Consider the following 22,958-nt stretch of genomic DNA (forward strand, 5'->3'; position numbering starts at 1 on the left):
GGGGCATGGCCACCTGTCAAAAAATACATGGTGACGAGTAGTGTACAACCTATACTACTCTGGTTAACCGCATGTTCACCAAAAAAAGCCCCCCATATCTTTTTATGGCATTGTTTATTATTCATGCAAGCGTGATACCAATATTTCTAATGTAAGTTATCATTTTCTTACTTAACCATTCCTCAAATGTGGACTTCTCGAAGGACTTCCAATGGCTAGTAATAATGGAATGTGCCACTAAGGTTGAGCTATAGATAAATTGAGTGCATTGCTTTCCAAACTGTGAGGGGTTGATGAGGCACAACAAAACAGTGAAGGAGAGGGGTTTGATCTAGCATACCACCTTGGTTGAAATACAGTGGAAGATCTGAGACCAAGACTCAGAGAGGGCACCACTTGACATAAACATATGGCCCCAATCGCCCACATCCTTGCACCTGGGGCATGTTCTAACAGAAGTGTGAAATATTTTATTAAGCTTCTCTGGACTGTAGTAGGGCATTCGCGCATTAAAGAGCCTTACCCTATGTCAATTTGCCCCCCCAATAGCAAGAAGCTGTATTGAAAATTCTTCATCCACCTATCCCCTTTAATCTCTATCTCTGTCCGTTCCCTCCATTTTGTCCTGATATTAGTGGTAACAATAGAGCTGTCCGGCCAAAGTTCCATGTACCAGAAACTCATTAACTTCGCGCGGCCAAAACAGTTTCTCAACCAGCCCGGCAGATCAATAAACTTCAGGTAGAGATAAACTATTAAGGACCAAGACCATTTGTCTATACGAAAACAGCAAAGACACCTCATAAGTAGTGTCATGGGAGCATATCTCAGCAACTGTTTTTACTCTGTACTGATCTAACAAGTCTCCGATCTTAAACAGACTGATCTTTTCCCACTTCTTAACAATCATGGGCGAAAGGGAGGGAGAGATAAATCAAACATAGAGGAATATTGTTGTCTTGTCATTAGCGTGATAAATCACGCCACAAATCATTTTAAGGTTATTGCTATCAACATGAGTCTTTGCACTGGAGTTTTACCATCTGGGTATTTCCACAATCTCTTTTAGGTCCAACTCGATACTTTCACCTACTCAGTGTGGTCTGCTTACCAGAGGGTCTGGCCATCAAGTACCATGTTCTGTGCCTCCCTCCCCCCATTTCTGACTAACTTACCATGCCGCAAGGCACCCCAAGGTAAGTACATGGTCTGCTACCGAGCTTTAGTCAGGTGTGGCCTTTGAAACTTCCTTAAGCTCCTTTTATTTAATTCCTTTACCGCAGACCGTTGTTGCTGCAACAGTCCTGTTGTTGAATGTGAATGGGTGGGTCATTGCGCAGCACCCGTCCCAAAGTGATGAGCAGGCATGGGCACTTAAAACATTTTTTAAGGGGCTCAGCTACCGCAGGGTGAATTTTGAATCTTGCCCGGACTTCCCATTGGCCGGCGGATTTCCTGCCTTTTGTGCCTGTTTTGCGGCTGGTTTTTTACCTTGCCTCCTCTTTCCTTGCTTGGGGCGGTGCCATTTCCTGGCCATTGTCTGTCTCTCTGGGACCCACATTCTCTGACATTGGCGCCATTTAGAATGCCAGCCCCTGTCAGTCCCATGTCAGCAGCGGTTGCAAAACTGAGTATGCATGCCCTGAATGAGGCTCCTTGAAGACATCAATTGGAGCTTGCACTAATACTGTTTTTGTATTTTATTGTCTCCATGAATGATCCTTAACTCTGCAATGATTTAAAAGCAGCCCATGTGTTAATCAACGCAGCAATGCCTATGATAAAGGTTAAGGGGCAACCGTTGACCTTTATTGTAATCTTGGGGCAATGCCCAAACGAATTCTCTTGTTTCATGTCATGGTTTGCCTATGTCTTTCTTTCTTCTTTGCAAGCAGCCAAACCTACATTTGCCTGTTTTTCCTTGGTCGACAACATCATTGCACCTCCATCTTCTTCACTGGCGCTTGATAATGACGTTGACGGGCCAATGTAAGATGAACTTGACGGCGATCCACTTTTTCTGGGTTCTACTTGTCGTAACTGATCTTGCTTTTTAGCTTTGTGGGTGTGGTGAGAATGCTTCAGGAACCATCTGGTGTCCATTTTCTCTTCATGCTATGACGTAGTTAGTTTCTCCTTGCAAACCGTTATGAAGTATCTTTCTGTACCACAACCTCTGCATGTTTGTCCTGTTGCTGGACTTTAGTCTTCATGGGGAAATGGAAACTCATATCGTAAACACAGCATTTTCTTCTTTGAGGCATCGACCTTTTTATGACCAACGCTGATTCATTTTTCGCTGTTTCAACTTCCATATGAATGGCTCATCGATCTGCTCTATCTTCGGCTCTTGCAGCTTTTAGAACTTTCTCCAAGCTGAGCATCTTTCTCAATTTGCATCTTCTGAAGGAGTCGGAAAGACAATCATCAATGACTCAAAGATTTGTGGCTTCACCATTAAATTCACTAAAATTGGATTTGGATTTTGGATTTGGATTTATAAAGCGCGTAGCTACCCGAGGGCGTCCCAGCGCTATAGTATCAGCTTAAAGTGCTCCTGAGGTGAAATTATTGGGGGAAGAGCCAGGTCTTCAGTAGCCTGCGGAATGACAGCAGGTTGGTTTCTCTACGGATGTTAAGGGGCAGGCTATTCCAGAGCTTGGGGGCGTTGTAAGCGAAGTGGCGACCTCCCGTGCGCGCTTTTCTTATTCTGGGGATGCTGGCAAGGAAAAGGGAGTCCGACCTGAGCTGTCTGGTGGATTTATGAGGTTTGATGAGTGGTTTTAGTATGGGTGGGCCTTTGCCTTGTAAAATTTTGTGGGAAATGCATAGGGTCTTAAAAGCGATACGCTCCTGGATGGGGAGCCAATGAAGAGCTTTGAGAGAGGGTTTAGCCGAGCATCTTGATTTCGTTCCAGTAAGGAGTCTTGCTGCGGCATTCTGAGCGTGCTGAAGTTTTTTGATGACAGCTAAAACTGCAGTGTTTGATCAGCACATCAAGACTTTCAACAAACTCATCCATTGTTTGACCAGTTTGTTATCTCGCTTGATAGAAAATGTGCCTTTCATAGTTGACATTCGGCATCAGATTGAACTTGGCTCCCAGCTCATTCTCTCCCTCACCAAGGACCCACACACCGCCAAATCCAACCTCCATGAGGGAATGAAGGCCGTCCCTGACTGGATGAGGAGCAGCCGTCTGAAGCTGAACTCGGACAAGATGGAGGTCCTCATCCTAGGACCCACCCCCTCAGCCCGGGACGACTCCTGGTGGCCGACCATGATGGGAACAGCACCAACACCCACCGACCATGCACGCAACCTAGGATTCATCCTCGACTCCTCCCTCTCCATGTCCAAACAGGTGAACGCCGTCTCCTCCTTCTGCTACAACACCCTCCGCATGCTCCGCAGGATCTACAAGTGGATCCCGATCGAAACAAGAAAAACGGTGACACAAGACCTCGTTAGCAGCAGACTGGACTACGGCAACGCACTCTATGCAGGAATCCCAGCCAAACACCTACGACGACTACAACACATCCAAAACGCCTCTGCCCGACTGATCGTCAACGCCCCCCGCCGCAGCCACATCACCCCCCACCTGAGAAACCTACACTGGCTCCCCGTCGACAAGAGGATCACCTTCAAGCTCCTCACCCACGCACACAAAGCACTCACACAACACCGGACCAGCCTACCTGAACAGCAGACTCAGCTTCCACACCCCCACCCACCAGCCTCGCCCTCGCCGCTGTCCCCCGCATCCAACGTGCGACCTCCGGTGGCAGATCCTTCTCCTACCTCACCGTCAAGACCTGGAATGCCCTCCCTACCCACATACGGCGGACCCAAGACCTACTCGCCTTCAGAAGACTCCTCAAGACCTGGCTCTTCGAACAGTAGCAGCACGACCCCTCCCCTCAGTGCCTTGAGACCCTCACGGGTAAGTAGTGCGCTTTACAAGTACTCTGATTGATTGATTGAATGCTGCTTTGAACTGATGGTACGATATTGCATCGGTCTGCAAGACTTTCTTCAGCACTTCTTTCAGTCCGTCACAGACAAGGTTCTTCAAATATTTAATGATTTTCTTATCATCTACTTCTCCTAGGGCATCCATGAAGTCATCAAACTTTACGATCCTTTCAGTCCACCTGGCGTCAATATTCTGCTTCTTAGCAGTGTTGAATGGCGGTTTCAGAAACACAGCTGCATTGTACTTTGCACTCTTTTCTACTGCCGTCGAGAGCATATGTTATTCACCCTGCAGCAGCATTTCTTCTGGGTCAATACCTTCTGCAAACACTGCCCGATCTGAGCTCTTAAGCCTCCATCTTCTTTCTTGGCGGTAAGTGACTGTTTAGTCTCTTGTGTTTGCTTGTCACTGTCTTTAGGTTCCTGCATTGTACTTGGTTGTGTTTGCTTTGTATCGATTATGGCTCTGTGTTATGATGTGGCGCAATATCTCTTCTTTTGGCCTTACCAGAGTTTTCTGGCAGGCTTTTCGAATGTGCTCCTCCCCAGGGCCTTCAACTCTTTTAAGGGCCATGTGTGGGCTGGAGCGGGGCTTCAACTCCATACACACCACACTCAAACTTCCCATCAACTTGGGTGCATGTGGCGCTTGTAGGAGAGTAGGGTTTGCTTTCCTATGGTCACCCCACTTTTTGCTTCACTGGTTTTCGACTTAGATGTGGCTGTGAGCCTGCTAATCAGACCCACAGCCCTGCTGTTCTCTCTCTAAATTCACACCATGTACTTTAGGTGCATCATCAATTGGGAATTGGGTCACTCTTATGAGTCCCTGTACAGTGTACCATAGGTACCCAAGGCATAGGTGCACCCAAGGCCTACCAGGGGCTGCAGCATATCTTTTGCCACCCCTGGCTGGCCATCCAAACTGACACAACTGGCTGATCACTCAGCTGGGGCAAGGTTGTGTAATCACCCCTTGCTGAGATATAGTATTCCTATATCTAACCATATATCTAGACACATATACACCTATAAGTCACTCCTATGGCAGGCCTTAACAATCCTGGAGGCAGAGTGCTTGGTTTTATGTGAGATGGTGCTCTAGCATGAGCTGAGCCTGTCTGCAGCTTTCGGAACCATGTCCTTATAGCTGTTCTAGGATATTGCCATACCATATACTCTTAAGTGCATTATGAACCTCGCGATTAAATGCTAACTCTGGTTTGGCTTTATCAAAACATGTCGTGTAAGGTGTCATATGCTTTGGAATACTACCCCCTCGCCAGTTCTGGCGACGGGGGTAGCATTTCACCCTTCTAGAGGGAGAAGACATGTTGTTCCTACTAATCACGGTTAAAGTTAACCAGAGCCTCAGCATCACAAAATGGATGCTGCTGCCACAGACACAAGTCTGACCTCCTGCTGCTGGGAGCCCTTCCAGCGAGGGAGGCGTGGACAATAGGTTTCCTGTCTTGGGAGGTGCTAGCACCACCCCAGACAGGCTATAGTGTATTGGGGCAGGGAGGCCAGAATGAAATGAGACACTGCCTGGGGAACACAAGGTGTCCCATGCATAGTCCAGTTCAAACCGGTGCTGGGGCACTCCAGCCCCAGCTCTGGCGCGAAACTGGACAAAGGGAAAGGGGTGTAACCACCCCCTTCCCTGGTCCCACCCATAGGAGGGACCTAGCAGGTAATCCAGCCCCTAAATTTGGTATATAGGTAGGAGCTGAGTCCCAAGACTTTAGATTTATCCTGACTGAAACTCTGAAACAAAACTCTGGACCTTCGACGATCTACTTTGCAAGAAGACGACTGAAGAATCTCCCTTGTGGTCAAGGAGTGACCACCCTGCACAAGCAGGCACCATCAAGCGATCAACGGTTTGCTTTGTCGACACTCCCGCCGGAGCCCGAGCACAGAGCCTGACAAGACCCGGACTTCCAGACTTCCAACAGCCTGATACACAGCCACAGCAGAGCTGAGACTCGTGGAGGAGACGAGAGACGTGGGACCGGCCATCTTGGAAAGCTAGCGAATTGCTTTCCGTGCAACTTCTGAGGCACCCTCGAAGTTGTGCATTGGGGATTGAGAAGCCCCAGCCCCGAGCACCAACTGCACCGAAGATCAGCCCTCCACACTCCATGAGTTCTGCGTGGGGCCCTTCTGCATTTTCCTGCTCGACGCGTCTGTCCGGTCACTTGCCCGTTGGCTAGTGGCCTCTGTGACGACTAAACCTTTGATTTACAATGCTGGTCTGGTTGCTCCAGACTGGCTCTGCTCCCCTGAAAAGGAGCAGCCCATCAGACCTTGCTGGTCTGATTAAGAAGCCAGCTTCCTTTTCTGCGTGGGTTGCCTTTGCCAAGGCTTGTTGACTCCAATCCGGAAGCCGACACCGCCGACAGTGAGATCCTTCGTGGGACAGTCCGTGCCCAGCTCCTGGTCGTCGTCGACACCTCCTGGTCCACGTGGCTGCAGAGACAAGCTTCACGACATCACCTGATCGCATCCCGACATCGCCTGGTTCCTTCCTGGTTCCATCCTGGTCACTGGCTAGTGACCCAGACTATGTCCCCTCTGCTTTCAGGTACTCTTCATCCTCGATCCACCCTTGGATCCAACCAGACACTTCTCTCCTGGTCGCCTGCAGCATCTTTTTCCAAGGCTCCATAGGAATCAGCGATGAAACCCGACACACTTTGACACCTATGCACCCGCTTCCTGTGGGTGAGGTAACGCGAGTACTTCGGTGCTCCTGTGGGTATTGACTATCCTAGTGTCTAAGTCTTGTGTAGCTTTTCCCTAGTCCAGTCGGAAGTGACCTAAAAGACCTACAGCCTGATTCATGAAGCGAAATAGCGCCCGCAATGGCTGCGAAAACGCAATTGCGGGTGCAAAACACGGAATCGGCATTCAAGTACGAAATAGCGAAATCGCTAAAAAATAATAGCGAGCGGAATAGCGATTACGCTGTAAAAGTCGCAGACTCCGGGAAGTCGAGCATTAGAGATAATGAAATAGCGACCAACCACGGAATCTGCGAATTGAATAGCGAAACGCAAGATTGTCTCAATCGGCATTCATGAAAGAAATACATTAGCGAAAAATCGCTAAATCGCACATTAGCGCGGCGCAATTTAAGGACAACTCAAAGCAGGTGGTAACCATAAAAGCCATGATTAACCAAAATTAGAAAAACTGTTAGCCAATCACCAACAGGTCCAGGCCTGACCAATCACACATAAGGACATTCAGCAGCAGCAATAGGCGTTCCACAATGCCTGGGATGTACATGGTGGTGAGGCGGCGAAGGCTACAGCGAGCAGCACGGAGGAGACGCATGAGGCAGGCACGGATTTACCGGCAGCGGGTCACCTTGCTGGGGCAAACCAGAGAACAGATTTATGCTAAATACAGGCTGAATGGGGAAATGATCACCTGGCTGATACAAGAACTCGACCCCATCATGCAGCACCCAACAAGGCGAAACAATTCTGTGCCCACACATGTGCAGGTATTGTGCAGCCTGCACCTCCTGGCATCCGGCAGTTTCCAGGGCATAGTAGCCGCTGCTGGGGGGATTTCCCAGCCCACCATGTCACGCTGCCTCCACACTTTTGTTGACGCCATGCTCACCCAGCTCCACCGGCACATCACATTTCCCACGAGCCAACAGGATTTGGACCTCACAAAACTACAATTTTATAATGTTGCCCATTTTCCCCATGTCCTTGGCTGCATAGACTGTACCCACGTCGCCATCTGCCCACCAGCTGCCACGGAGTATATGGACCGCAACAGGAAGTCGTACCACTCCCTCAACATACAGATGGTCTGCAATGCCAAGACCATCATCACTGACATTGTGGCCCAGTACCCAGGGAGTACCCATGACTCCTTTATCTTCAGGCACAGCGGACTCCACACACGACTGATCAGGGGAGAGTTTGGGGAAGGACACCTACTTGGTAAGTACACTTTGTCGACAATGTCACATTGCTATGAAGTAACTGCGCTGCACAGGCAATCAACATCTGCTCCTCTCATTCAGGTGACAGTGGCTACGCCCTACGGGAATACCTCCTGACCCCTTACCTCAACCCTGCCACACCTCAGCAACGCCGCTACAATGTTGCGCACATCCGGACAAGGAACTGTATTGAAAGGACATTTGGCCTGCTCAAGAGCAGGTTCCGTATACTGCACAAGACAGGTGGGGCCATGTATTACAGTCCTGCAGCGTGCTGCCGCATTGTGGCTGTCTGTGCAATGCTTCATAACATTGCAACCAAGCGCCGGATACCAGTTGACATCTCAGGCAGTGAATCTGAGGGGGACGACCGGCCACCAGCACATGCGCACCATGCACGCGGGGAGAACCCAGCTGAAGGCCACAGACGTCGCAACCACATCACAGCTAACAATTTCTAGCCCACCCCCTTCCCCCACCCCACATATCACAATTGCATGCAAACTGTAATGATTACACAAGGCGTATGTGTGCACCAAAATAAATGTATTTGTTTGAATCACAAAAAAATAAATGGGTCTTCGTAACAACTATATACAAAAAGCAGTATTCATGCATACTGCATGAGACGCTCCATGGCAGGCTTAAGTTCAGCCTGCGCCTGTGTCCCTGACACAATGTCATTGGCGCCTCCGGCGCACAATTCCCAGGCGCCTGGGAGCCTCTTCCTCTTCCTGGGCAGCTGGAGGTGGGGCAGCCCTTGCGCTGCGCCTAGGTGGGGGGGCCTGCGTGGCAGAGTGGCTGCTGACACTAGAGGCACCCTCACTAGCATCATCACCCCCCACAATTGCCGGAATCACAGGTGCGTGCAGTGCGGTGACCGCGGTTGTCAAATGCTCCAGCACCCGGGTAATATCCTCGCAGCACTGGACGAGTTGGTGCTGCTGGGTTAAGGAGCGGCGCGCAAGCAGGGTGGTGGCATTTGCCGAGGCATAATTGGAGCGGCTGTAGGTGGACAGCCGGCTCAGCAACTGGTGGTGGCGCCTGCTAGCAACACTTCGGTGCTTCACCAGCGCTGCAGTGTTGTGTTCCATAGCCGTCGTCATGCGGTCAATGGCCGCCGTCATGCGGTCCACCCTCTCGCCCACTCCCGCCACATTGCGGCCGATCTTCTGCAGCTGGAGCTGGATGGCTCCTTGCTGCTGCGACTGGCGCTGGTGTAAACGCAGCATGCGCCGCTCCACACTCATGCATACGTGGAAGTGGCCATTGCCCCTCCTGGTGGTCGGCCGCTGTGTAGCGGATGTGGCTGGCCCAGATGGTGGTGGACGAGCTGCAGGTCTTGCAGCAGCTGGTGTTGCAGGTGCGGCAGGTGTGGTGGGTGGCCTGGCCTTGGCAGCCGGTGGGCCTGAGGCGGATGCAGCAGGCAAGGTGGGTGGCCTGGCCTTGGCAGCCGGTGGGCCTAAGGCGGATGCAGCAGGCAAGGTGGGTGGCCTGGCCTTGGCAGCCGGTGGGCCTGAGGCGGATGCAGCAGGCAAGGTGGGTGGCCTGGCCTTGGCAGCCGGTGGGCCTGAGGCGGATGCAGCAGGCAAGGTGGGTGGCCTGGCCTTGGCAGCCGGTGGGCCTGAGGCGGATGCAGCAGGCAAGGTGGGTGGCCTGGCCTTGGCATTCGGTGGGCCTGAGGCGGATGCAGCAGGCAAGGTGGGTGGCCTGGCTGCTGGTGTTGGCGCTGGCGCAGGGGCTGGTGGCTGGGTAGCAGGTAGGGATTCCTCCTCCTGGGCCTCCTCGTCGATCAGCAGCCTCTCACTGTCGCTGCTAACTCCTGCACCTGTGAGGGTAAGTGGATACTCATTAGGTGCATGTGACTGTCAGACGTGCAGATGTTACATGCATGCTGGGTGTCATTCCCTGGGTGGCTGTGTATTTGCGCACTTTGGAACCTTTCGGGCCGCATTGTGGTAGTACTACATTGTGGACATACTACGTCTCCCACAATGCTTCAGGGCATTTCCTGATGCACGGCATGACTAAGGGCCAATGAGTGAGCCTATTTGGTCATGGGCGGTCATAGGGGACAGGGTCGCAGTCGCATGCCACTTACCTTGGGTGTCTTGGGTGGGGCGGGAGGAGTCCAGAGGGGTGACGCCAACACACGCCTCCCTCTCCAACGTGTCCTCTACCCGGTCCTCCAGGGGGGTGTTGGGTGGGACAGTCGGGCCACCACCTCCGGTGCCTGATGCCTCACCAAGGCGCTCCGCAACCCTCTCCTTGGCACGCCCTCGGAGGTCGTACCACCGCTTTTTTAATTCCTCCAGGGACCTGTCCGCAACTCCCACAGAGTTCACGCTTGCGGCAATCCCCACCCAGATCCTCCTCTTCTCCTGCTCTGGGACCCTCCGGGAGTTTGCACCAAACAGCTGGTCGTGGTTGGCCACCACACCCTCTATGAGGTTCTCCAGCTCCTGTTCTGAAAATTTCAATTTGCGCTTTCGGCCAGCGCTGTTGCTGGGTCCGGGCTGCGGGTCGTCTGACATAGCGGTCGCTATTTCGGCGGGGTCGGGATGCGCAAACGGCGGGTTGGTGGCAGCTTTCCGTCGTGGACAGTCGACTGATAGCGTCACTGTGGTGTTTGGGGGTGGGATTTGGCTGCTTCCTGGTTGTGATGTCATCACGGTGCTCGGAATGCGTCTTCCCGTTTTCCAGATCCCGCGAGAATGCGACTCGCAATCCCGTGCAATCGGGATTGCGAGCGCAATCTCGTGCGACCGGGATTGCGAGTCGCAATCCCGATCGCAGGTAGCCGGAAATAGCGATTATTCTGCGTTTTTTGTGGGTCGCTAACGGCTTTAGCGCCCGCATGCGAGTCGCTATTTTTTCTCCGAAAAGTACATGAATGCCGTTTTGCGTTTCCTCAATAGCGAGTCGCTATTGATCGCTATTAGGGACACGCAAAACGGCCCGTACATGAATCAGGCTGCTAGTTTCCATTTCTTTTTTTCCCATTCTAACTCTATGGTAACTCGCGTGCGTGTAAAGACACTGCACACGCATCCCGTGGGCCTCCTGCTCCCTAACCTTTGGTAGTACAGTGTAGCCCCAGCGATTATACAGGCCCTAGGCCTATCCTTTGTTCGAGACGTGGTTCTTATACCACTATTTTAGTATATGGTTCGAAGTGCCCCTAGGGCATTACTGTATTTTGTGCAACTTATTGTATTATAACTGAGTATCTTGTTATGTGCTTGTGCCTCTGACCTCATAAAGAGTTCAGAGGATTGTGTTGGAAATAAATACATATATATTTTGATATACAACCTGTGTGGTGTCCTTTCACTTGGTATTAAAGGGGTTACATATGGTAAAACAGCTGGCTTCACATGCCCTCTTGAGTTTAGCCTAAGACTGCTTTGTCCATGCTACCACTAGGATAGCTGGTCTATAAGGTTGACTTTACAACCATCACCATAAGGGTTGTTTGGACTGGTGCAAGGTGCTCACTAGAATAGTGAACATCATATACCAGGCCAACTTCTCACAGCGCTCACAAGCAGTTTGCTGTAACATTGCAAACTCTCAGGAAGGGTAGTCTGATTTCTTCAGGGTACATATTCCACCCACTTTGCAAGTTATAGCGTCCTCCCCGGTCCCAGGAGAATGCAAAGGAGTATGCCACACCAGGAGCTTTGGATTGTACGTCTTTATTCCTCAGCTTACAATTGCACACTGCACTCTCATTACATCATGACAGATAATAACCACACCATAACACCTCCCAGCAAGTTACATAATTCCTTTTTGAGTCTGCCCAGAACCTCAAAGGTCCTGGTGCACATAGCTTCACAACACTACATCGGGGGATGAGGCCGCGCTTAGACTGCCACACCAAGTGGCAGTTCTTTAAGGTGCTATGGAATTTTTAGGGTTTGCTAAAAGACCGTTTGTTATGTGACAGTGGTTCAGTTTGCACTCTGCCGACATGTTTACTAACCCTTGGCATACAAGACAGCATGGCAAATGTTTTTGCCATGACTGACTGAGAAATTCATATTCTGCAGGGCACTCATACTCGGGGAGTTTTTCAAAATCGTGGACGTTCAGGAGCAGGGCTGCATTCTGCTTCCGTAACCAAAGCATATTATTTATTCCATTTGTTATTGCAGTTTTTCACAGCAGCTTGAACTGGACTCAGCATTTGCGGGTGGGACTCATCAACAGTGATTGCTGCAGATATGAGAGCATCATTGCGGTCAGTGGTAAAATTAATGTTTTCTCCATATGCTAAGCAAGAACAACTGCACCAGGAACCCTTCTAGAAATGGAAGGCTGTTAATACCCTGACCCTGTCTCAAGCCGCCTATCAAGGAGTCTGCTACCATACCCCTCTCCTGCCCACTGATATCACCATAAGAGAGGCTGTACTGCAAAGGAAATCACTGTTTGAATACTCCTGGTTGCTAGCTAATTTGGAATTCTTATACAAAGACATGAGTTCCATTCTACCATGGTATTCCCATATCTATGACTCATTGCCCCTAGAACTAAAGTATAATGTTCTAAAAGATGATCTGGTAACCTAATGAACAACCTATGTCCATCTTCAAGAAACCCACCCATGTAACAAGAATACATGATAGCATCCCTTTTTTGCATCTGCACAAGACAGACCTTTATAAAGATCATATACTGAACACGGATGTATGTATAAACTTGGAAATAAAGAACAGGCATTTAGGAAATTAAAGAAAGGGAATTAAAATAAAGTAAAAGAAGAACATAAGCCCAAAGCTTAAATGAAATTAGCTTAAAATATTTTTACTCAGGCTTTTTTATTCTTCTTTACCCATCACTATTACTCACCTGTGCCTTACCCTCACTTTTCTCACCATGCCCAGCATCACAGGTTACTTTTGATGCTTTATACGTTAGTGACATGCTCCATGTTCCTGTTGTCCATTTTCATCACATTCTCTGTCACTTCTACAGTGATCCTTGGGCTTAAAAATTGCGATTTTCCTTTCCTACCCAACCAAGGTTTCATTACGCACACCTAATCTCCATAATGACAACTAACTTTCCATACTTTTGATCATTATACCTATTTTTATATTTTTGCTGGTACCTCACAATCTTCACACTAAACTCATGATTTGCTTTAGAACCACCCTCCTTGCCTTTAAACCATAGAGAACATTTTGATCTTGGCATTTTGTAACAGCTTTTGAAGTAGCGTGTTGAGCCCAGAGCTCTTCTTGTTAAGTAGGCTTTGGTATACTTTTTCCACTAACATTTGGATACAAGCCTTGACCATTCAATTCATTATCTCCTCTTATCTATTGGCTTGGGGAAAAACAGTGCTGTTCTGAGATAAATACCTCTGAATGCCTATCATGATCCCCTTTGTAAAGCACCATCCATATCACCTAAGCGAAGGCCTATTCAGACCCAATTACACGTTTTTATCCATAAAACCTCTACCTCACTCTGCAAAGCCCAATTCAGACATCCTCTCTACAAGTTCTTATCCATAAGACCTCTACCCCACTCTGCAATGTCCAATTCAGACATCCCCTCTAAAGCCTGATATTTCCTCCTCAAAAACCTACCCAAGTAAACTCTAAAGTACATTGCATCCCTCTTTTCAAAACAACATTATATTTCAAATCTTAACCACTCCTTTTTCTGAAAGGTCAGATCCAGTCCCTCTTCCTGAAATCTAAATCCACCTTCTCCGTTAGGAAAGTGCATCTAGTCCCAGTTAGACGTTTCATCCAGCTCCGGTTGTTTGATATCATGTACCCCTTTTAAAAATTCCCATACAATCTTGAGATGACATTTGATATGCAGTGAGCCCCTGTTCAACCCCCTCCTTGAAAGCTACAGGCCCTGTCTACGGTTATCACAAACCACTACATTACCAGTATTTTCAAGTCGTGGCTGGTAAAAAAAGAAATAATGAAATTCAACAAAAGTTTGTATTTTTTATCCTTTGAAATATAAACTTTCAACAGCAAATAAAATAAGAAATCACTTTAGGCTATTTCTAGTGATCTTGAAATATCCAGGACTACTCTATGGGACAAATTTGGCAACAAGCCAATGTGAGGATAATCTTCCTTTCATGCACTTACCACCGTTTTCTGTGTTGATGCGCTTACGATGCTTAGCCCACCACAAAAATTCATGTATATATGATAACTTTCACCCTAGCCATACCACCAATATGGCTACACCATTTGCCGCTTATTTATCGTCTACACAGCACAATAGATATCGGCATTCAAACTGTTTTGTGAATATGTTACCATACTAAGACTCTCCCCTGTATGTGTGTTTTGTCATACTTGTTGTATGTCCAGTAATGCTCTAAGAGGGAATCCCCCTCACACGTGTAAAGCACCTTAGTGAGTGCTACACATTTTTCAAAATTACACAATCACTTAAAATTAAGTAATTTGCACCTACACACTTTGGTCCTGAGGAAAGCCTGTTTTAATCATAAAGGCCTGGCTGAAACATGCAGACCACACCTGGATGTAGGATACCCTAATTAACACTCCTATAACATCCAGCAGGCTTTTTTTTTTTGTTGTTGAAATTTCATGTTACATTTTAATGTCATTTTATTAGAAATCATGCAAACATTTTTTATATAAAAAATACAAGTGCAATAAGAATTGTGTGTGTAAATACAGATTCTGGGATACTGTGTCATTGTCGTCGTTTCCAAGAAAAATCTTTTCTAAACCAGGAGAGGCTGGGTCTTCACCTCCCTCCTGCTTCCCGGCTCCAGAGCTTCCTACAGGCTGAAAAGTTTTCACCAAACAGCGTAAACCTCCAACTTCCCTTAATTTTGATCCCCAGTTTTAAAAGTGGTGTTGACTTTAAATTACAGTTTCTGAATAGCCAAGAACAACATTTTAATTGTATTTACATTCCATTCTTTTTAGTGTCATCCACAACACATACAGTATGTTAGATGTCCAAACCACGATAGTACAGAACTTAACTCCGTATCAAAGCTGTGACTAGATTTTATTTGCAAGTCTTCCTAATCTGCGACCTCAAAAACACATACTGCTGAGGTTCACATCGTCTACGCTCTACCCCACTGCTTACCAACTGGATTACCCAACCCAAAACACCATTCCACATAAAAAAACTCCAATCAATGCACACTGGATGTCAAACGACTGCATTAGCAAGGTCCTCTCCAAATAAAAGAGTGTATTAAATAAAATCTCAAAGAGAGAGCATGTTGGCAGGTCGAATAAAATTGACATGTTGGTACAACAATGTGAATGGATCAATCATTTAAGTGTGCCTCTGAACTGAGGTACCACCATATTTAAAGGAAACCATTTATATCCACCGGGGCTTCAGGGAGAGCTTTGTCACCAACTCTATTGGCTTTGGAGGTAGCCTTAGGGGAGTGCCGTGGAGACTCTCTAATTATGGTCATGGGGGACCTTAATTGTACATTCGAGCCCCTGTTGACCGATGAATCTTTGGACTTGTATGACGAAGATTCAAGGAGAGGTGTCCCGTCACTTGATCTTCCAATTGTAAATAGATGGACCCCCAGAATTATTCAATTAAATTCCCTTACACTTGAGCACGGCCTGAGAGCAACTAACGGGAGAACACGCTCAGACCTAGCGGGGGCACACACATATAATAGGGTAGGTCACTCATCCAGGATAGATTATATCCTTTTAAACTTTCTTTTGTGGGCCCACATGAAGGATATGATAGTTCTACCTTCCCTGGATAGTGACCACAACGCACTTTCATTATCCTTAACATGTTGGTGGAGGGAGAGTGGCCCATCTTGTGGAGATCATGATATATCTGAGCTAAGGTCATCGGGAGGGGTGGTTCCCTCAAACTGCCTAAGACGCTTAAAATGGGACAAAGTGGCAATCGATGAAGAAAAACTTTCATGTATTAGAGCTATTACCACTGCAGCCTGTGAGCTTCTGGAAAATGAGCCTGTCAGCCCAAATAAAATCTCAGCAATGTTTAGCGAGGTCTCGACGTCGATTGGGGACCTATTCAAGGTAAAAAGAAAAAAGGGAAACAACAACTTTGATAAGCGACAGGGCAAATTTGGCTGGTACTCGACGGAGTGTCGCGCAGGAAAGAGAGCACTAATATTGGCAGTAAAAAGTGGAGACGCATCATTAATAGCCATCAAACGCAAGAGCTACAAATCCGAGTTAAAGGCAGCAAGGAGAGACTGGGAAGATGCATTTTGGCAGGAACTCCGTGTCGCCAGTGTAGAAAAAAATGCAAAAGGTTTTTGGGACTTAATACGAAAGAAAAACAGACCCCTAGACACTGTCATCACATGCAATATAACTGAGGATCTGTGGTATTCACACTTCTCAAAACTGTATACAGCATCTGTAGCAGAAGCGATGGATTTTCCACTACCACAGATCTCTCGAAGTGATGGGAGTTTCGAGGAAAGTCTGTTTACTAGGAAAGAAGCGGAAGGTGCTATAAAATCTCTTGTTCCGCGTAAAGCGGCTGGTCCCGATGGCCTTCCTGGCGACCTGCTTCGCGCAGACTTAGGTGATTGGGGTATGCTAATTGCATCAGTATTAAACGCGGCTATGGCAGGCGCCCCCCTGCCCGACTCATGGATGGCCGCCGAGGTGGTCCCCCTGCACAAGAAAGGCTCAAGAGACGACCCAGCAAACTACAGGCCGATTAGCCTAATAGATTGTTCACAAAAAGTAGCGGGCAAGGTCCTTTTAGCCAGAGTTCAGCAGTGGGCAGACGAAAATAAGATTCTCTCGGATTTCCAGGCTGGGTTCCGAGCTGGCACAGGAACAATAGAACAATCGTTAAGGCTGCTCATGATCCACTGGAAGGTCGTTACGATTGGGAAGGATACCTTATATCTGGCCTTCATCGACCTTCGTACGGCCTTTGATTTGGTTCCCAGAAACAACCTATGGAAGGTTTTGTGTGACCTTGGCATGCCACCCTACTTGCTTCATTTGATCATGAGGTTCCATGAAAAGAACTATGCCCAAATACGCTGGGGGCCGAATGGACAAAAGACCCCAAGAATAGATGTGAATAGAGGTGTGCGGCAAGGTTGCGTACTTGCCCCAACTCTATTCTCTCTTTATGTAAATGGGGTGGTGGACTACTTGACCAGGATACCAGCAGATGCACCCCGCTTGGCAGGCCGTTTAATTTCCACTCTGCTTTTTGCGGATGATACTTTACTTCTGTCAAAATCCCCAATGGGCCTTCAGCAGCTTCTCTCTGGTTTTGACGATTTTTGCAAGCAGAGAGGACTCTGTATAAATACAGATAAAACAAAGTATCTTATTTTGAACCCCCCGCAAAAACTTGGCCCTCCTCCAACACTGGGGTACGTTCCACTAGAAAGGACCAAGACGTTCGACTATCTGGGCATCCGGCTGGTGGACTCCATGAAATGGGACTATCACTTGACCAAAATGTTGCTGAGTTTGAAAAGAGTGACCGGGGCTCTGCTGAAAGAGCAGAGAGCAGCTTCCACAAAACCAATAGCAGCAGTAATGGACATTTACTCGGCCAGAGGCGTAAGTGCCGCTCTTTATGGGGCGGAACTCTGGGGAATGTCAAATATGAAAGAGCTTACTCGAGCTGAGAACATCTTCTTGAGAAGTTTGATGTCTCTCGGCCCGTCTGTCCCCATTCTGCCATTGCAATTGGACATGGGCTGTCGGGCGATTGAAGACCAAGCAAAGTTACGCCCCTTGCTTCTGTGGGCCCGCATCTGGAGAGTGCCTGAGCTCTCAAGTTATGCGGATGGCCTGCGGGAGATAATCAAATCTACAGGTTGGGCAAAAATAAAATGGCTGAGAGACATTAAAGCACTACTTGCCAATCTGGGGCTGGAAGAAGCATGGCATCAACAGACAGCCCCGCCCAAATCAATGTTAAAACAACTTTATTGGACATGGGTGGCAAACAAAAGAAACTCTTCTGCAACGATTTGCAAAACGACTAGAAATTTTGTGGAGTTCAAAGATGTCCCCATTAGAGAATTGTATTTGGATATTATCTCAGCCCCATGGGAAAGATCCCTGTATTTCAAATTTAGAATAGGTCTTCTCCCTGTAATGGAACTCACATGCCACTGGAAAATTCCTTACCAGACTGCTCCATGGTGCCCCTTCTGTCCACAGCGTCGTGAATCTGTCCCTCATTTGTTATTCGAGTGCCCTGCCTATAAGGTTCCACGGATGAAATGGTTAAAACCCATGTGTCTAACCTTGGGCACAAGACATTGCAATGTGGCACTAAGGATATTACTCTCAGACACTCGCACTTTTTTTGCATGCGCCACCTCGAAGTATCTTGGGTGGGCATGGCGGATTCGGTCAAAAAGACTTAGGCAAATTGTTTAATCATGTTTTATTTCCTTGGTCTGTTTCTTAAACATACCTCTTTTAGGTAATTTATATGATTCTCCCCCTAAAAATTATAGTAAAAATTGCTGATTTTTATCAGGCAAGGGGTTTTTTACACTTTTTATGCTTCAAAAAGAATTTTATATGTATGTATGCTTTTTAAGATATTTTTATGTCGAAATAAAGCCTATTTGACTATGACTATGACTATTTATATCCACCATCTAATGGCAAAGGGAGGAGGGCATGTCAGAGAATTGACTCTCTATAAAGGGTCTCCTAATGTGATGTGACTGGAGTTTTCTGCTTAAATCAACTTCACCATCAAGATTTCTTTAAACACCATGTGTCCACTGATTTGCCACCAGAAATACCAGTAGCCTTATGCCTCAGGAACAACTGTCTGCATTGCCGGTAACTCATCTTAAGAAGCCACAAAGTGTGTCAGTCCAAAGAACATGAGTAACGCAGACTGATAACCCAGGGGACTGGAGGAGTTGACCAAAGCCTTCTCATGTCTATGCTAAGACATACCAATAGTGCTTGCACAGGCATTGATTTATAAATCATTTTAAAATCCAAAGTGCTTTAACTCGGCCCCCTTTGTTAGACTCAGTTACTGGCCAATGCTTATTGATGTTTCTGCTGTTGGTAAGAGCCCTGTCCCAGAACACATACAGAACTCTCATCCGTAGCTGAGGCCATTTCAGGAAGTATCACCGCTCCGCCCAGCAAAGAGCTCCCACCAAGTCCAGAGAAGAAAGCGAAGGCTTCAGCAGTCGCTGCCTCAGCCAAGCCTGCAGCTGCCAAAGGCAGATCAGCCTCCACCACGACCCCCAAGCACTCTACGCCTCCCCCAGACAAAAAAACAGGTAGCCTTGCTCCAGTTGCTTCTTCCACTCCCAAACGGCCTGCGTCCAGCTCTGCACGGTCCTCCAACTTAACACCCAAGGATACTTCCACGCCTCGGTCTTCCACCTTCTCGCCCAAGGAGATGAAACCAAAGGGTCTAAACTTCAAAAGTCCAGCTAAGAGCCCAGAAGAGAAGACACCAGTTACTAAGGCATCTGCAGCAGGAACCCCTCGTGCTGCTGTGAAACCTGCTACTGGGACGCCCAAAGCAGCAATGGTTCCAGCAGTCGCTGTCGCCTCCACCACACCCAGAAGGCCAACAACTATCAAGACTGATGCAAAGCCTGTAGAGGCCAAAAAGGCAACGCCGACTGCCAAATCAGCTGATTTGAGCCGACCGAAGACTGCCCCGGTTACTACTGGGAAGAGCAATGCCACTACCCCAAGCTCCCCAGGAACAAACTATGGGCCTGCAGCTCCTGTCAACCGGCCCAAGCCTGCAAAGCCTTTGACGAAAACCATCCCAGAATCCAATTCTACAACAGATGGCAAGAAAGTACCTTCAGCCAAAGCCCCCGTCTCTAAAGTTAACGTGGTACCCAAAACAGCACGCCCAGGCTCGGTACCAGCCCCTGACCTAAAGAACATTCGCTCTAAAATTGGTTCAACAGATAACCTGAAGCACCAGCCTGGTGGTGGCCGGGCAAAAATAGAGAAAAAGCCAGAATCTGTGGGGGCACCCCGAAAGCCCGCTGCCCCCCTTCCAGTAACTAGAACAGCCACCACTAAAACGACTGTCTCGAAAGAGACTGCACAAAAAGATACTAATGGGAGAGTTGCAAAACCGGCACCAAGCAAAAAAGTACAGCCAGTCAACGCCCCCAAATCCAGACCGGGCAGCGCCAATGTGCAGATCCTAAATAAGAAGGTTGACACCTCAAAAGTCACCGCCAAGTGTGGTTCCAAAGTAAACCTGAAACACAAACCAGGGGGAGGTGATGTCAAAATTGAAAACCATAAAAGCAATTTCAAGGACAAGGTGCAGTCGAAGGTGGGATCGCTAGACAATGTGGGTCATGCTCCAGCTGGAGGCAAAGAGGGTAGTGACCAAAGGGAAACTCAGAACTTCGACAATCAGATACAAGAAACAAATTGAATCGCACAAGCTCATGTTCCGTGAAAACGCCAAGGCCCGGACGGACCACGGAGCGGTCATCGTGTACCAGTCACCCAACCTTTCCAGCGGCACTTCCCCGTGGCGTAGCACATCCGCCAGCGAGAGCCTCAGCTCTGATGTCGCCTCACCTCTGCAGCCGCCTCCGGCTCCCCTCCTAGACGTTGCTACTCCTGCTTTTCCTCTGCCAGGCTTGTGACTCTCTCCTCTTAGCCACTCCCTCTGCTTGTAGCAATTTTCCAACTTAGCCCCTCTAATTCCGGTATTTATTTTAAGGGAGTAGGCTCTCGTTCTGACTTGCGGGGAAAGGTTTTTAGCATAGTTAGCAGTTTTTCTTCCCCTCCTCTGTGGCGAACTATAGACTTTTGAAGGGGATCTCTAGTATTTATGAGGCTCAGAGTCTGGCATCTGTTGTGCTCCTTCATATGTAGTTAAATTACTCTTTGGAGTGTTGCCGCTCCAAAAGTCATGCTGAAAGCCATACAGATATCTGTAGTACTCATGGGCAGAGCAAAAACAGCATTCAAGGACCCAGTTTGTTAGAGAGGATGGTAGATAAATCCCATTGGTGACTTAGTCTGTTAAAATGAGACTTAATGTTTGCCTTTGCTACAAATTCCATGAGTTAGAATCATACCTGGATTACTGGGGCTGAGCTGTAATCTTTTCTTGTTTTTTTTATTTATCTCCTTGCTGCTTAAGTTTCTGGAATTATTATTTAATAAATAAAAATATGTATTGCCCTCACACACACACACACAAACACTGTGTAGACTGTTTTACCGCTAGACATTAGACTTTTCATTGTGATGAAGTGTTGACAAATGGATTCTTGTGCTTATGAACCGTGCAAAGTTTTTTCCATCCCTCATTTCCCTAGCAATAGAACTTAAAAAAAAAAACTTTATCTGCTGCTGCAGTGCTGGCTTCCTATCGACATATCGAGCTGTTGTAACTGTGTTCATTTTTACTTTTAAACGTCATGACAAGATGGTGTGCTTTCGTGGGATGAAGCCATGTATTTTAGTGAAGGTTTCGAGTATCCAGCAGCCTTTTTAATGCTAACAGTGACCCAGTTATTAAAATATAATTTACCCTCGGGTACTGGAACGCCTGTATAGCTTTTAAATGTTCACTTTCACGTCACTACACTGCACACTCAGAAACATACCTGCTCCGCTGTATTCAGGCGTCGAAGCACACCCGGGACACACTCGGTGTCACTGGGTGGGCCCGATGATGAAGCATGCCACCAACCAGGTTGGTGGGTGAGGGCTTCATGAACAAACAAAAGGGTTTGTACCCTGTCTTACAGTCTTGAGTCTATGTAAATTCACAAATAGGCTAGTCCTTTTTGATCTCACATATTTTCTTGCTCAGTCATCCTGTGTGCTCTGCTGGTATGTGGATAGCCTGTCTGGGTTTTGGATGACAGAAGGCTGGGGGGGCGGAGGGGCTCCAGATGGACTAGGTAGGTCAGGAAAGTGCTAAATAGAGCTGGGCTACTAAGGGGGAAGGGGGAGAAGATTTCCTTGCACCTCAAAGGGCCTGGTCTGCCTCTGACAAATGACGTCTTCACCTACTGCCAGGAATTCACTCCAGAGAAGGTCCAACTGGTTCTGGCCGGGCACAGACACCCTCTGCCTGAAAGATGAAAGGAGTTCTGGACATAAATACTGGGTCCCAAACCCCTGAACTTCAGAACTCATCTGGAACAAGAAGACTGCCATGAGGGAGAAGCTGCAAAAAGGAACGACTGCTTTGCTGGGTGCTTTGCTGGGCTGACCTGCAGTGGCTGCTTCTGCTTGGGCAGTGAAAGGCCTGGACTGGACTTTCTGCAATCCAATGTGTTAGTCTCTCCAAGGGCTTGACGTAGAGCTTGCCCCCTGTTCACGAAGTCTCAGGAACAAAAAAGACTACAAGCTCTTCTACCCGCAGCACTGGGGAATGTGTGCTTTGTGCTGCTATCAGAGGAAAAGCAACTCGACGACGTCTACAACACTGCTGCCGACTCCATGTCCCGAAGGCACCCCAGAGGGCACTGCCGCACCGCAACCTTGGTCTCACCGACGCCGTCTGTTGATGCCCCCACCAAGCCGCTGCTTGCACCGCGACCTGGGGCCACCGCACTCCGCACCGCCTTGCTTCATGCCAAAGCTTTGGCACCGCCACAATGTCGAACCGTGACCTTGGTCTCACTGATGACACCTGTTGATGCCGCCAACGAGCCGCTGCTCGCACCGCAACCTGTGGGCACCGCACTCCACACCGCCTCAGTTCATGCCGAAACTTTGGCACCGCAGAGAGCACTGCCGCAATGCCGCACTGTGACCTTGGTCTCACCGACGCTGCCTGTTGATGCCGCCACCGAGCCGCTGCTTGCACCGCGACCTGTGGGCATCGAACTCTGCATCGGCTTGCTTCATGCCGAAGCTTTGGCACCGCAGAGAGCAACCCTGCACCGCGACCCTGATCTCACCGACGATGCCTGTTGATGCCCCCACCTAGCCGCTGCTGGCACCGCGACCTGTGGGCACTGCCCTCTGCACCGCCTTGCTTCACGAGGGCA

The 22,958-nt window shown here is 48.3% G+C and overlaps 1 protein-coding gene across 1 annotated transcript; it reads left to right on the forward strand.

Annotated features, from left to right (window-relative positions):
* Positions 1-1,176: 1,176 nt before the first annotated feature.
* Positions 1,177-21,426, forward strand: LOC144798081 (microtubule-associated protein 4-like). The gene is made up of 3 exons (XM_078668852.1): positions 1,177-1,196; positions 19,033-20,307; positions 20,357-21,426. Exons 1-3 carry the CDS (start codon positions 1,177-1,179, stop codon positions 20,586-20,588), a joined length of 1,527 nt encoding a protein of 508 aa, XP_078524978.1. The 3' UTR covers positions 20,589-21,426.
* The last annotated feature ends 1,532 nt before the right edge of the window (positions 21,427-22,958 follow it).

This window comes from Lissotriton helveticus, chromosome 12 (assembly GCF_964261635.1).
Source record: "Lissotriton helveticus chromosome 12, aLisHel1.1, whole genome shotgun sequence".
In the NCBI taxonomy this organism is placed as follows: domain Eukaryota; kingdom Metazoa; phylum Chordata; class Amphibia; order Caudata; family Salamandridae; genus Lissotriton; species Lissotriton helveticus.

Bases quoted from the DNA above. Each gene is read 5' to 3' on its own strand.
- LOC144798081 (XM_078668852.1), top strand. From the start codon at position 1,177: ATGCCGCAAGGCACCCCAAG. The intron at 1,197-19,032 runs GTAAGTACATGG...GCCCTGTCCCAG, and splicing joins ATGCCGCAAGGCACCCCAAG to AACACATACAGAACTCTCAT. The intron at 20,308-20,356 runs CAAAGAGGGTAG...GACAATCAGATA, and splicing joins GGTCATGCTCCAGCTGGAGG to CAAGAAACAAATTGAATCGC.